This window comes from Nymphalis io, chromosome 20 (genome assembly GCF_905147045.1).
Source record: "Nymphalis io chromosome 20, ilAglIoxx1.1, whole genome shotgun sequence".
Taxonomy (NCBI): domain Eukaryota; kingdom Metazoa; phylum Arthropoda; class Insecta; order Lepidoptera; family Nymphalidae; genus Nymphalis; species Nymphalis io.
In genome coordinates this window covers 3,010,402-3,023,377 of record NC_065907.1, presented here as the reverse complement: position 1 = coordinate 3,023,377, position 12,976 = coordinate 3,010,402, and the positions used below count along the sequence as shown (strand labels likewise).

At 35.3% G+C, this 12,976-nt stretch overlaps 1 protein-coding gene across 2 annotated transcripts in view; it reads right to left on the bottom strand.

Annotated features, from left to right (window-relative positions):
* Positions 1-219: 219 nt before the first annotated feature.
* Positions 220-12,976, bottom strand: part of LOC126776464 (dystrophin, isoforms A/C/F/G/H) — a 568,446-nt gene continuing 555,689 nt past the window's right edge. For both annotated transcript variants that reach the window (XM_050498980.1, XM_050498981.1), the window contains 17 exons: positions 9,183-9,442; positions 8,869-9,027; positions 8,584-8,720; positions 7,869-7,987; positions 7,536-7,705; positions 7,272-7,353; positions 6,949-7,081; positions 6,517-6,739; positions 5,996-6,107; positions 5,549-5,669; positions 5,202-5,349; positions 4,935-5,096; positions 4,565-4,691; positions 4,294-4,422; positions 3,639-3,762; positions 3,146-3,232; positions 220-2,301 (listed from right to left, as the gene is read on the bottom strand). In XM_050498980.1, the coding sequence (XP_050354937.1) occupies positions 2,186-2,301; positions 3,146-3,232; positions 3,639-3,762; positions 4,294-4,422; positions 4,565-4,691; positions 4,935-5,096; positions 5,202-5,349; positions 5,549-5,669; positions 5,996-6,107; positions 6,517-6,739; positions 6,949-7,081; positions 7,272-7,353; positions 7,536-7,705; positions 7,869-7,987; positions 8,584-8,720; positions 8,869-9,027; positions 9,183-9,442 (2,409 nt within the window). In that variant the 3' untranslated portion in view covers positions 220-2,185. The remainder of the gene's footprint in view (positions 2,302-3,145; positions 3,233-3,638; positions 3,763-4,293; positions 4,423-4,564; positions 4,692-4,934; positions 5,097-5,201; positions 5,350-5,548; positions 5,670-5,995; positions 6,108-6,516; positions 6,740-6,948; positions 7,082-7,271; positions 7,354-7,535; positions 7,706-7,868; positions 7,988-8,583; positions 8,721-8,868; positions 9,028-9,182; positions 9,443-12,976) is intronic.

The following is a 12,976-nucleotide window of genomic DNA, read 5'->3' as shown; positions in this document are numbered from 1 at the left end:
TTGAAATGTATATCCAGTTTAATAAATAATGTTTACAACTTCGTTAGCAATCGGTTTACTAGTACTTAAGTATCTCCTTCTATTATTTCTTAATGATTTTTTTGTAAAATTTTATCGAATCGTTTTTAAAAATAAAAACATACAGGTGTTATACGTTGTCGCACTCGTGTTGGGAACCTGGGACCGAAAAATTAAGTAAAAATCAAAATGAAACAAACATTACTATGCAGAACGTTTATTTGGATTTAACTTCTAAAACATTATAAACACAGTAAAATATACAAATAAATGCGGAAGTAGTATATTTTATATAACTTTGCCAATATTAAAAAAAACAAAAAATAAGACTCGTCCTACACGTTAAACAAATACATTAAAATTATTAACAATATATTAGTGTTGATTTAATAATAATTTTCCATTCGATAAGTAATAAATTGTGCTTTTCGTATTCTTAAAATCTATATTAGCCAAATTAAAACTAGGATTATTCGTTATAAAACGAAACGGAATAATAACGAGTTGCCATTTAAAAAAAATACATAATTGTGGTCACAGATATAATAATCCAGAATACAAATATTTCATACACTAAAATTGTAAAATGGAATATTAATATCGATGAACAATATAAAGAATATTGGCCAAATTTAAACGAAACGTGATATGGTTAATTGGAAGTACTTATTGTAAAGTTAGCGTCAACAGTTACTTAACATTCGTATAAAAGTCATCTCTCCGATATAATCTTATCTAAAAAGGTAGGCATTATCTTATAAGTAGACACATTACAAAATATCCAAACGTACGAATGAGACAGAAAATGTCACATCCCATATATAGTAACTAGAAAGAAAGGTCAAGTGTTATGCCTTTGTAATAGTGAAAAAGTTTGGTTATATGTTTTCATATTCGCTAAGAAGAGTTCCTACTATGTCAGACCCTCGATAGGTAACAGAAAATGACTAATGAATAGAAGCTGGATTATTCATATTTTCATCTAACGATACATTTTTTTTTTTGATAACTCGATATAATTATGTAACATACAATATGCACATAAATAACATGCTCGATATTTATTTGGCTACATCTAATACTACTGTAAAAACCGTTTAACGAATTCTTTAACTACTGCCATTTTTTAATGACATAATATTATACGTTGATAACGGGTACTTCATCTATTAACGATACACTTTCCACTAGAACGTAGGCCCTCTCATCGAAACGGTAAAGTCATTACCGGATTGCATTCAATATGTCAACACAGGGTATATTAAAGCTAACATTGTGATATATTTAAAGCTTTTAGCCCTTTATAAGCTGCCTTAGAAAAATTTTCGATATCAAATTCTGATTAAAAATGGAGGCGTTCGCGCTTAAATTTTTCATGACATTTTATACATATGTCAGATTTTTTACACAGCAAAAATGATATGAAAATTTACAAGAAGTGATATGAAATTGAAATTGTACTAATAGATATGTACTTAAATAATTAATAAACAGTTTTTTTTTATCAAGTATTGATAAATTTGGTACAATTTAATAAAGTGTAAATGCTCTTTACATTGTCTTTTTCGTTGAATCGCTTTCTTCGCTTCGACAGCATTGCTGAGTTACCAAATAAAAATATAATATAAAAAACAAGGTTAGGACTCAATCACGATACGTACTGCAACAAAGGCATGCCCTTATCTATACAATAAGCGTTGCATACGAATATCGTTTCTACGAAACCGTAGCTATCATCAATTGTTCAGCTTAGGAACTGATCAACTTGTGGCTCCGATCCTAAGGATTAAATTCCCGTGACCCGTTAAATGCCAAGTGTAAAATAGGAAGCTCGGTTCGATATTAGTGTTATGGTAATGAAGTTAGCTCTTGTATAGTTTGTACAGACAAGCACGTGCAGGTATTGTTAGTGATGAGTCGAAAATTAGTAAACGGTTACCGTAATTATCGATAAATATATTTAAAAATAACCTGAGAAATAAAGTCTTATTGTGCATATAAATATTAATACAGGTGTACAGTAAAGCAATCTTTGGTAAGTAATTCAACAGTGTTGCCGAAGCGATATAAGAATCGGTTACAAATTGCTACCACTATTTTAATACTGGTAACATTTGCCCGCTTCAGCACCATAGCGCGTCGGATCGAATGTTTTCGAAGGAGAAACCTATTTTTCTTTGTCTTCTTGTTTCCCGTTGGTATATTGAGGAGGTGCGTTGGAATTCTGATTTTGATCCTCCGTCATAACTGATACTAATTCTTCAACAGCTCGGCCAAGGTCATCTGTGTACAAAATTGACATAGTAAATTATATTATACTTGAAATATTTTAAAACTGCAATAATACAAGACGCAAGAGGTTGCTTAGGGCTGTGACTGGATTTAATTACTTATAAGTGTTTAGCGAGTGATTTGTTAAACAACGTGTCTTCTTCTTTCGAATGTCAAATCAATAATGACAGAAAGAGATAAAACAGTGTTTAACTATACAGCCGCTAAGCAACGTTTATATAAAGCCGTTAATTTATAACTAAGCCATATGTATGAATAAAACCTCTAATATATATATATATATATCTCTATATATATATATATATATATATATATATATATATATATAATTAAAATGTTTACTTATATCATAAAAAGTTAATTTACCTCACGGAATACGTCCTGTTCGGTTTGCATTAAGAAAGATAACGCAAAATTAATATTATTTTATTTTCTTAAACATAAAACACATGCATAGCTCATGCAAAACATCTAATAAAACTATTAAAAATTGTCACATAAATTAATAAAATACACAGCAAATTATAACGAAATATTTTGGTCGTAAAACCATCAACATCATCTGAGAATCTGAAAATAAGCAAAAAAAAAACAACGACTTTCCTAATTACACACTTGACGACAATTGCTCAATCGTCAGTTTTCAATTATAACTCATTCAAAGTTACTATTTATGTAATTAATTAAGTATAAAGAAAGCAATTAAATTTTAATTTTCGTATTTAAGTCTTGACAGAAAATTAAATTTAGCTTAAATTTAAAAAAAAAAAACTGTCAATCTGTTTTTTTAGCAGTTATTGTTGAGCAATGGTCTGTCTCAGCCGACTCAGCTGACCTGCGCAGTGCATGAGCGAATGCACGGCGTGCGGCGGCGGTGGCGGGCGCTCCAGTTCGCGCGTCTCCCTCTCAGCACGACCGCCATCTTGTTTTATACAATAAATCAATGGCGGACATATTCATGTGTTACTTTTTATTTTTTGTATCCTATTTGAATCCTACGCCTTATAATTATATAGTATTTTAGATTTCTATGTTTTTCAATAAAACAATAAAAATATGCAATTTTAATTGTAATCCTTCAACATGTTTAGGTGGTTTATTAACATATTTTCATTCTTGGCGTAAATTGTAGAAGATACATAGGTTCACTTATCTGGGATTAGTTTTGTTTTTGCAGTCATTCAAAATAAGTTCAAATATAAATAGAACTTCGAGTAGTGACGTTTGGGAGAAAACATAGTTCTGAACATACAATTATTCACCTTCAACAGTATAAGGTACAAAACATAGGTTGCATGGTAAAAGTATATATAAAGGTTGGTACTGACTGGTGTCGTGGTAGAGGCCGTTGTGCAGCTTGGCGGGCGAGTCGGTGGCGAGCTGCGAGGCGGTGACGGAGCGCGTCTGCAGCGTGCCCGTGCGCGCGCCCGGCGAGCCCTGCGCCGCGCCCGGCTGCGGACGGCACATACGTATATTACATTGACTCGGGGGAACTATTTTATATACATTCTTAAGGAGCAACAGTAGACAAGCTACTTTGCCAGATAACGGTAAGTGAATACCAGACATTGACACCACGGCGAATTATGAATACACTCAACCCATCTCATCTCATACCTAATGGTATGAGACTATGCTACTTAATGTCGTTTGTACACAGTATGAGTACATTATGGAATTGTGACTTTTTTTTATAAAATAGGTAGGTGGGTGGGCAAATGTGTGCCCATTCGGTATGTGGTCACTGTCACTCATAGTCATTGGCGCTGTAATATATATTAACCATTTCTTACGTCGTCAATGTACCACAAACCTTGGGAACGAAGATATTATTTTCCATGTGCCTGTAGTTGCACTGGCTCACTAATTCTTTAATCCAGGTGGTGGAATTCGTGATGAGTGGGTGGTGTTTTCCAAACAATTTCATATGGTCCCACCAAAGTTGACCCACTAATTATTAATATGTAGAAGTTGTAATCGTACCTCATCCAGTAGTCTACGTAAGCGTTGCAGCTGTGCCTCCAGTTGACGGTTATGTTCTTCCAAGATCTGCATGCGAGCTTCCAACCTTCCCTTATGCTGCCGGAGGAGACGCGCTTCTGCCATCATATCCTGGAATATTTATTTAATAATGATCTTAAATATTTACCAATAATGGATATAGAATTACAATAATTAAGATTTAGTATTACTAATGATGTTTAACTTTATTGGGAAAAAGTATTTGATAAAATGTAAGAAACGCTGTAATAACCTGATCAACAGGCGCATTCCTGTTGTCGGTAACCGCATGCTGTTCTTCAGGAGTGGAGCCTGGAGTTTGTTTGGCCTTGAGCCGTTCGTACTCTGCTTGAAGACTTGCGTTTTCTTCTTCTAGCTCTCTGTAATTTTAGATAAATATACGCTTAGTAAATTAATACTAATAAGTAAATATCAATACATGTAAAAAAGTTAAATAAGAAAATTAGACACTCATTACTCTGTCGTACTAGCAAAGCCCAAAGTAACTATATTGTAAGCCCAAAGGTCATTAAATACGATGATTAGGAAAATGCCAGTGACCAATGACATATTATTTAAGCTATTAAAAATTTAAGTAATGCAAAAACCCTATTAAATGTTACCTGATCATGGCCTCCAGCTCGTGTCGTTGTTCCCGATGGATAACAGATACGACGTGCACGGGAGAGCGCGGCGCGTCCTCGCCGTCACCTTCCCCATCGACACCCTCTGAAGCTCCGTTTAGGGAAGCACAATACTGAGCGATGAGGGCGTGTTCTTCATCGCTGTGAAATGTGTCAAAGTTATATATCCGGCTCGAAGGACCGAAAGTATTTAACGAGTTATACAAATACATTAATAAATGTGTAGGTCTCCTCTCAGCTACGCACCTGTCGGGGGTGTCGGCGGCGCGCGCGCCCAGCTCGACCTGCGCGAGGCGCGTGGCGTACAGCTCGAGGCGCGAGTGCATGTCGTCGGCGCCCGCGCCCGCGCCCGCGCCGTGCTGCGGGGACGGCGCGGGGGACTCCAGCGCGTCTCCTGCGGGGAAATACATTATTAAATAAATCTCTACCTTCTCCATTACAAGTCATTTCATATCGTTTGGTGTAGTTTTAAATTAGTAATAAAAACTGTCTCACTTTAAAATGCATAAAACCTAACACAGTTTAATGAGATAACTTTTTCTTTTTACTATTCGATTTTGCGAGCAGAATATTAATGGTATTCAGAAACATACCTTCGAGCACAGTCTGAACCGGCAAGTACCCAACTCTAGGGTGTTTCTTAAAGTATCTCGCCGATTTGAATTTATTACGAAGAGCTCTCGTGAAGTCACGTACATCTTCTCCTGACGTTGTCTGAAATATAATTTAAGTAATAGTAATAATAGTAAATATAATTTATGTATTTAATTATATCGAATATTCTCAATATCTTAAACCCACTACAATTATTATAAGATAACCTAATCCTGTTTTTTGCTTCAAAATGGTAGTAATAAATTGGTAAATTTATGATAAAGGAGACTGCTATGTCTCTTGTGCCTAGCTATTGTATCTAGCTCCCTCTCCTTTCAAGCTATTAGTTATCAAATACTAATTGGGCCCATCTGACTACGAGACTATTACAAAACACCACTACCATTCCAAACAGGTACCACTAGCACTATAGTATTAGCACTTACAGCTGTGCAGTATTCTTGCATAGGATGTGTCAGCTTATGATTTTTGGCTTTACGACCGTTGAAGAAGCATTTCTGACACATATCGAAGTTGAAACATTTTAAACAGCGGTATCTGAAAGATAAAACAATAATAAGTTTTTGTATAGGGGTATATATTTTTTTTATAAAATAGGCAGACGGGCAAATGGTAAGTGGTAACCATCGCCCATGACATTGATGCTGTAAGTGACATTAACTGTTTCTAACATCGCCATTGCACCACAAACCTTCGGAACTAAAATGTTATGTCCCTTATACAACACAACAATACTAAGTATTACTGTTTTGCGGTAGAATATCTGATGAGTGGATGGTACCTAACCAGACAGGCTTGCACAAAGCCTTACCACCAAGTAAAAATATAATGAAATCTATTAATCTTCTTACCATTTTGGCATCTCAGCTCTCGATCGAATAATTTAGAGCTTAAACATACAATTTTTAGGCTATTAAGTATCTTTATTGTTAAAATTGATTCTTACCTAAATCCAACAATTGGATATTCTTTACAAATATTACATTTGGCCTGGTGTTTCGCACTTTCTGCAGCAGCAAGTCTGTGTAGTACCGGCAGCCAGACCATTGACTGTGGCTCTTTCTGCAGCCATTGGAGGAAGTGGAATGCCTCTATAAATTGAAGCTGGCCATCTGCGTCTCTCTCTAATGTCTTCTCTTTGGTGTCTTCTTTTTCCTTCTCTTTTTCAACTAAAATAAGGACGAATTTTGTTTAAAAAAAAATATTTGGCTGTTTGTATTTTTTGTGACTGTTCAGTATTATTATTTATCATATCATATTGAGCATTGAGTAATTTAATTTTAGTGATAAAAAACAAAAGGAAAATACTTTTTGAATACAGAAGTTTAAGATGTCATCTTTGGTTCAAGATTCTTAGTCTCTCTGCTTTTTATCTTACCTGCTTTTCTATCAAGCGTACTTCCTCTGTTACCCTCCTTCGTAGCAACAGATGCTTGTTCGAAGCAGCTCCTCACTGAGGGCTCTATGTTAGAACCACCAAATGCCGCAACTTCTCCTAACTGTCTCGGAACCTGGAAATGAACAGAAACATATTCGCATATTTTATTTACATTGTACTCATATTTTTTGATTGCACTGCTATTTTGTTTGTCTAGTATTTCATTTTTGTCTTACAAGACGAAATTATTTCGGATTTAATTTTATATAAGCCTTATATACCTTATTAAAATGAAAGATAGAAGGAGCGAAAAATGTACTTACTTGTATACAATCGTGTAGAAGTAGTCCTAATTTTCTTTGGTCAGCGCGGCAAGATGGATCAGCAATCAATCGGAATAAATACCTGCGAAAAATATTTTCGTTACATTTTCACTAAATCGATTTTAGTGCGGATGCACTAAAATCGAATTTTGACTTCTATGTTGGATAACATAGAAGTCAAAATTAGAAAGAGGATTAAATAAATTAAAAAATATATAATGCAAGCTACATACAATAAGTATTTTATTTATTAAGGTAAATTACCTATATTTCTCCTCCAAGTGTCCTTTACAGAGCAACACCAATCCGACCTTGAAACTTAACACCCTGATCTGGCCGGTTCGCTGACTGTCATAGACATTAAGCAACCAGTTGATGGACAGGTCTAGACAGAGTGGAACATTCACTAGACTTGGATTTTCTGCTGCTATGACCTGAAAACCCCAAAAATATAAACTGAGACATTGATTTTGGACAGTGGAAACGAATACAATGGTGTTTAATTTAATATTCATAAAGGCACGACGGTTTAGTTATTCTGCGAAATAAACTATTAATAGCTTTTAAAGGCGTTTTTATATGATTAAAACGGCATACCTCATATAAGGATGTAAGCACGGTGATCATATCAGGAATATCGATGAGGCGATCGTTTTGAGCTCGGAGTCCGTGAGAATCAAATGATTCGAGAGCCGCAGGTAATTGCAGCATATGCACTAAAAATGACGCAATTGTTAGTTTTGGGTAATTTAAGTAAAATTTTTACAAATTCTATTCTTATATCGAACTACTTAATAAAAAAATAAAGAATTTTCGCTTTGGCTTTATTTTCTATTCAATTATTTTAATCACTTGTTATTCGCCGTCTAGCCGCAGTATCATAAACTTGTTGCAACGTATCAAATGGCGTTGCGGTTAGAGCTGCGTTGCTACTGTGAAACCACTCGAGTAAATTCTATAACGTTTTTACTTTCTTTTTTTTTTTGATAGTTGTCTATTAACAATCCACAAACACATACACACTTTAGCATTATATATATTGAGTGCGATAAATATTTTTTTTATTCATCAATATAAATCATCAATAATTTTGTCAAATTTAGTGAAAGTCGAAGGTCCTATTGCTTTTGAGTTATTGTCGTGCACACTGCCAACGTAAATTTACCGCTCAAATGGAGAGGCAAATTGAAAGAAGTAATTTAATAATAACAAAACGGTCGTTCTTTTAATACAAAAGACCATTCAATAAAGAATTTCAGTTCATATTTGCGTTACTATTAAAAGATACAGAATTAGATAATATGACACTTACTACATAAAGCTGTCTGGACAGTTCTCAGTTTGAGAGCAGTTCTGTAAGCGGAGAAGCGTACTTCGTTCAGATCGGCCAGGGAGTTCATCAGTTCGATCATCTTTGGATGATCCCAGTGCGTCGTTTCAAGTTCGTGGCTGTAAATTAGATAACAGTACAGTTATCATTTATGCATATTTGTACGTTTATAAAATTAATATTATTTTTAATATTAATAACCCGTTTTACACTCTTTTAGACAAAATCAAGCCACAAATTAATGTCTGAAATTTAGGTTTTACTTACTTAATATAATATGGTACGTTGGCCGGAGTGACAGCCCGCTCCCAGGGTGTGCGGACAGAGCCAGCTAGGAATCCCTGAGCCGCTCCCGCTCCTCCATCCCTGGCTACTCCAGCGAGCTGGCGTGCGCGCTCTTCGCCACCGGCACTTAAACCGGATACTCTGAAAATATAATATATTTTTAAAAATATAATATATAAATTTACTTATAAGCCATTTTATACGAACAAAATATAGAATTAATGAAGTTTATTTTTTTACTCTAATTTTACTAATTTAGTAAAATCAGTTTTGTTCTTTATTATTATCGTTGGTACCTCGTATTTAAATCCTCGAGTCTCGCAACTAAATGTTCAGGCAATTGGATATTATCCCTCGCCATCGCCTGTGTTTGAGCTCTCAGCTCGTCTACCAATCTCTTCAGCGGCGGAAGCTGGGCCCGTGCACGCGAAACAGCATCGAGCTGCGCGCGCGCATCCCGAGCATCGCCGGGCGCACGCCATGATGCGCGAGCAGCCTCTGCTGTTTGCACGCGCGATGCTAACTCGTCGAGCGATGTTGTGAATGTACGGACACGCTGAAAATAAAAAAAGGAAATCAAAGATGCTGTTAATAATACTAATAACTCGTATAATTTAAATAAAAATGACATCTTTGTTGAGAAATCGATATACTTTCATTTGCAAGTTTTTCTTTTATAGATGTAATCGACGATAAGATTCGTGATGTTCGTGTAATGTAGAAGCAAGAAATACTGTTGTTAAAATTCTTATTCTCGCAAACTCGGTCGCTATACATCATCGCTTGTCTATTTAAAGTTTAGTGTTTCAGTTTTACGATGATAGAAAACGTAAGATTCCATCATAACTAAATTTACTCAAAATCGATAAAAATAAAGTGTATAAAGTTATATAACAACATTTAGTTTAAATTCTAAATGTTTATGTTTATTTTTAATAATTAAAGTCCTAACAAGGTCAACAGATTACTCACTTCCCGAGGCACCAGAAAATGTAAACTTACAGACTCTTGGCTATTACTGAGAATTTTTCGGCAGAATAAACGTTATATTTTGATTTGGTGAAGTCCTGGGATTTAACTAAGGACCTCGGGGTCTACGATCTTAAAAAAGTCCTATACCAAGAATAGTTATAAAAAGCCTATTAACAAATCAGGCTATGAATAAATTAGAAAACAAAGTTTGCTAAATCTTACAGAACTCCTATCACACACACTACAACAGCACAATATTTATATACATTCTCCTGTTCTTATTATTTTAAAAATGGAATAAATAAAGTCTTAAGTTTAAAAAAAAGAACATATTGGTTCGTGTAGAGAGCGTGGGTATAATTACTTTTAAAGAAATAAATTCCCCGGAGTGTTAGGACTCCCGGCAGTAACCTTGCGAAGGAACGCGGCAACCTTGGTAGGACGACTTGGTTTACCAAGGTTGTTCTACTTGTAATACGGGTATCATGTATGGTAAGATAAATTTAGAATCATTTATTCGCTATCTATAATATTTGTTTCAAAAATCCTTATGTGTATCTTATATATTTCATCGTAATTTTAATTTTTTTTCGTTATAGCGATGGTTAAAATTCAGATGGCCCAATGGTAAGAACGCGTGAATCTTAACCGATGAACGTGGGTTCAAAACCCCGGGCGAGCACCTCTGAATTTACATGTGCTTAATTTCTGTTTATAATTCATCTCGTGCTTTTCGGTGAAGGAAAACATCGTGAGGAAACCTGCATGTGTCTAATTTCATCGAAATTCTGCCACATGTGTATTCCACCAACCCGCATTGGAGCAGCGTGGTGGAATAAGCTCCAAACCTTCTCCTCAAAAAAGGGAGAGGAGGCCTTAGCCCAGCAGTGGGACATTTACAGGCTGTTACTGTTACTGTTACTACTGATGGTTATTGATATAAAATTATTTATTTAATATAATGTAAAACTTAATAAGAAATAACAACCCACTACTGTCCCACTATTGGGCCATGATATCCTCTTAATACAAGTTTGGAGTTGAGTGGTGGTCAAATTTCATCCGACACATGCAATGATTGGATTGTACCCGTGATCTTCGAATAAAATTGACGTTTTCATCTTCGTTCATATTATGTGTACCTCAAATATTATTAAACTAATTAAAATGATATCTAAGAGTACCCAATATAATTACTTAATGATGGAATAAATGAACGCTTCCTTATGAGATACTGGATATGTTTGTTAATAATCAATAAAAGGATGTTTTTTACGAAGTTTTTATCGATTAATTATTTATTAACAAAATTCCATTGACAGATTTCTGGGGTTTCATTAATATCCGCGAAGCACTAAAAGTGAGTATGGTAAACTGATTCTTTTAACCGACTAACTATCTTTTCTGTAATAATAAACTCGAACTCGCCGAAGAAAACTGTCGTAAAATGTCAGCAAGTGATATGCGACATTGACCGTAATAATAAAAGAAAATTAAGAATACACGCGTCAAAATAGTATATCACCGTAAGTTGGTTATCACCTTTTTACGGGTGATTAATGAAATAAGTTCTTATATAATAATAATAATAATGCTGTTGTTATGTACGTTAGTTGACAATTGTTTTTAAATCGTAACTAACTGCTATTCCTAAATTATATAAAAATACCGCTTCCCTTACACCCTTAAATATAACTAAGTTGTATAAATATAATTTACATATTTATTTATACCCTTAAATATAACTATATTTTAGCTTTTTAAGCTCAGTGGTTTTGGCTGTGCATTAATAGTCAGTCGGAACGTACGATTTTATAAGTACAGCGATTTTTTCTTCTTCTTCGAGTGCCACTCCGACTAGCGAAGGTTGGCAGTCAGCTTTAAATACTCCTTCTTGTTCTTCGCGAGGCGAAAGATTTCGGCAGCACTCGCGATTCCCGTCCATTTACGGATGTTGCACAGCCAAGACTTTTTTCTGCGCCCAACAGCTCTCCTTCCGGCAACTTTTCCCATCATAATCAGTTGCAAAAGTTCATATCTTTCGTGCTTAAGCACGTGTCCGAGATATGCAACTTTTCTCTTCTTGACAGTCTCCAAAAGTTGCAGTTTTTGGTTGACGCGTCGCAGAACTTCCACGTTCGAGACCTTTTGAGTCCAACTAATGGCCAACATACGTCTATAAGCCCACATCTCGAAAGCTTCTATACGTTTTTTGAGGTCTTCTTTAATTGTCCACGCCTCGCATCCGTAAAGAAGTATAGGCCAGATGTAACAATGTAGGAGTCGTATGCGCACAGGGATTTTTTTTTTGTATAGAATAGGACGAAGGTGGACGAGCATATGGGCCACCTGATGGTAAGTGGTCACCAAACGCCCTTAGACATTGGCATTGACATTCTAAGAAATGTCAACCATCGCTTATAGCCAATGCGCCACCAACCTTGGGAACTAAGATTTTATGTCCCTTGTGCCTGTAATTACACTGGCTCACTCACCCTTCAAACCGGAACACAACAATATCAAGTATTGCTGTTTTGCGGTAGAATATCTGATGAGTGGGTGGTACCTACCCAGACGAGCTTGCACAAAGCCCTACCACCAGTTTTTGCGGTAGAATATCTGATGAGTGGGTGGTACCTACCCAGACGAGCTTGCACAAAGCCCTACCACCAGTAGGATCTTAAGTCTGCGATTGCAGAGTACTTTTTTTAACGTGCAGAAGGCACTTCGAGCTATTTCGATGCGAGTCTTTACCTCCTGTTCACAGCTCCAGGTGTCATTAAGCCATGTCCCCAGATATTTGTACTTGCTCACCCTCTCAATTTTTTGGCCTGCTACAATGATAGCGATTTTTTAAGAACTATTTATATGTATATAAAAAACTTAATTTACTTCACATTTTATGATATCTTGTTGGATCATAATTTTTTCCACAAACTAGATTAATTCTAGAAATATTATATTGATATTTATAAACAAAGTCGATTAGAGAGTCGATTTTGTATGTAAAGTGTTTATAATGAAGATGTACAGGAATTAGTTACTTATTTGAACGGTATTAGGATCGAAAATAAGACACAATGTCACGCAATGTACGAAACATTCCGATTATTATGAT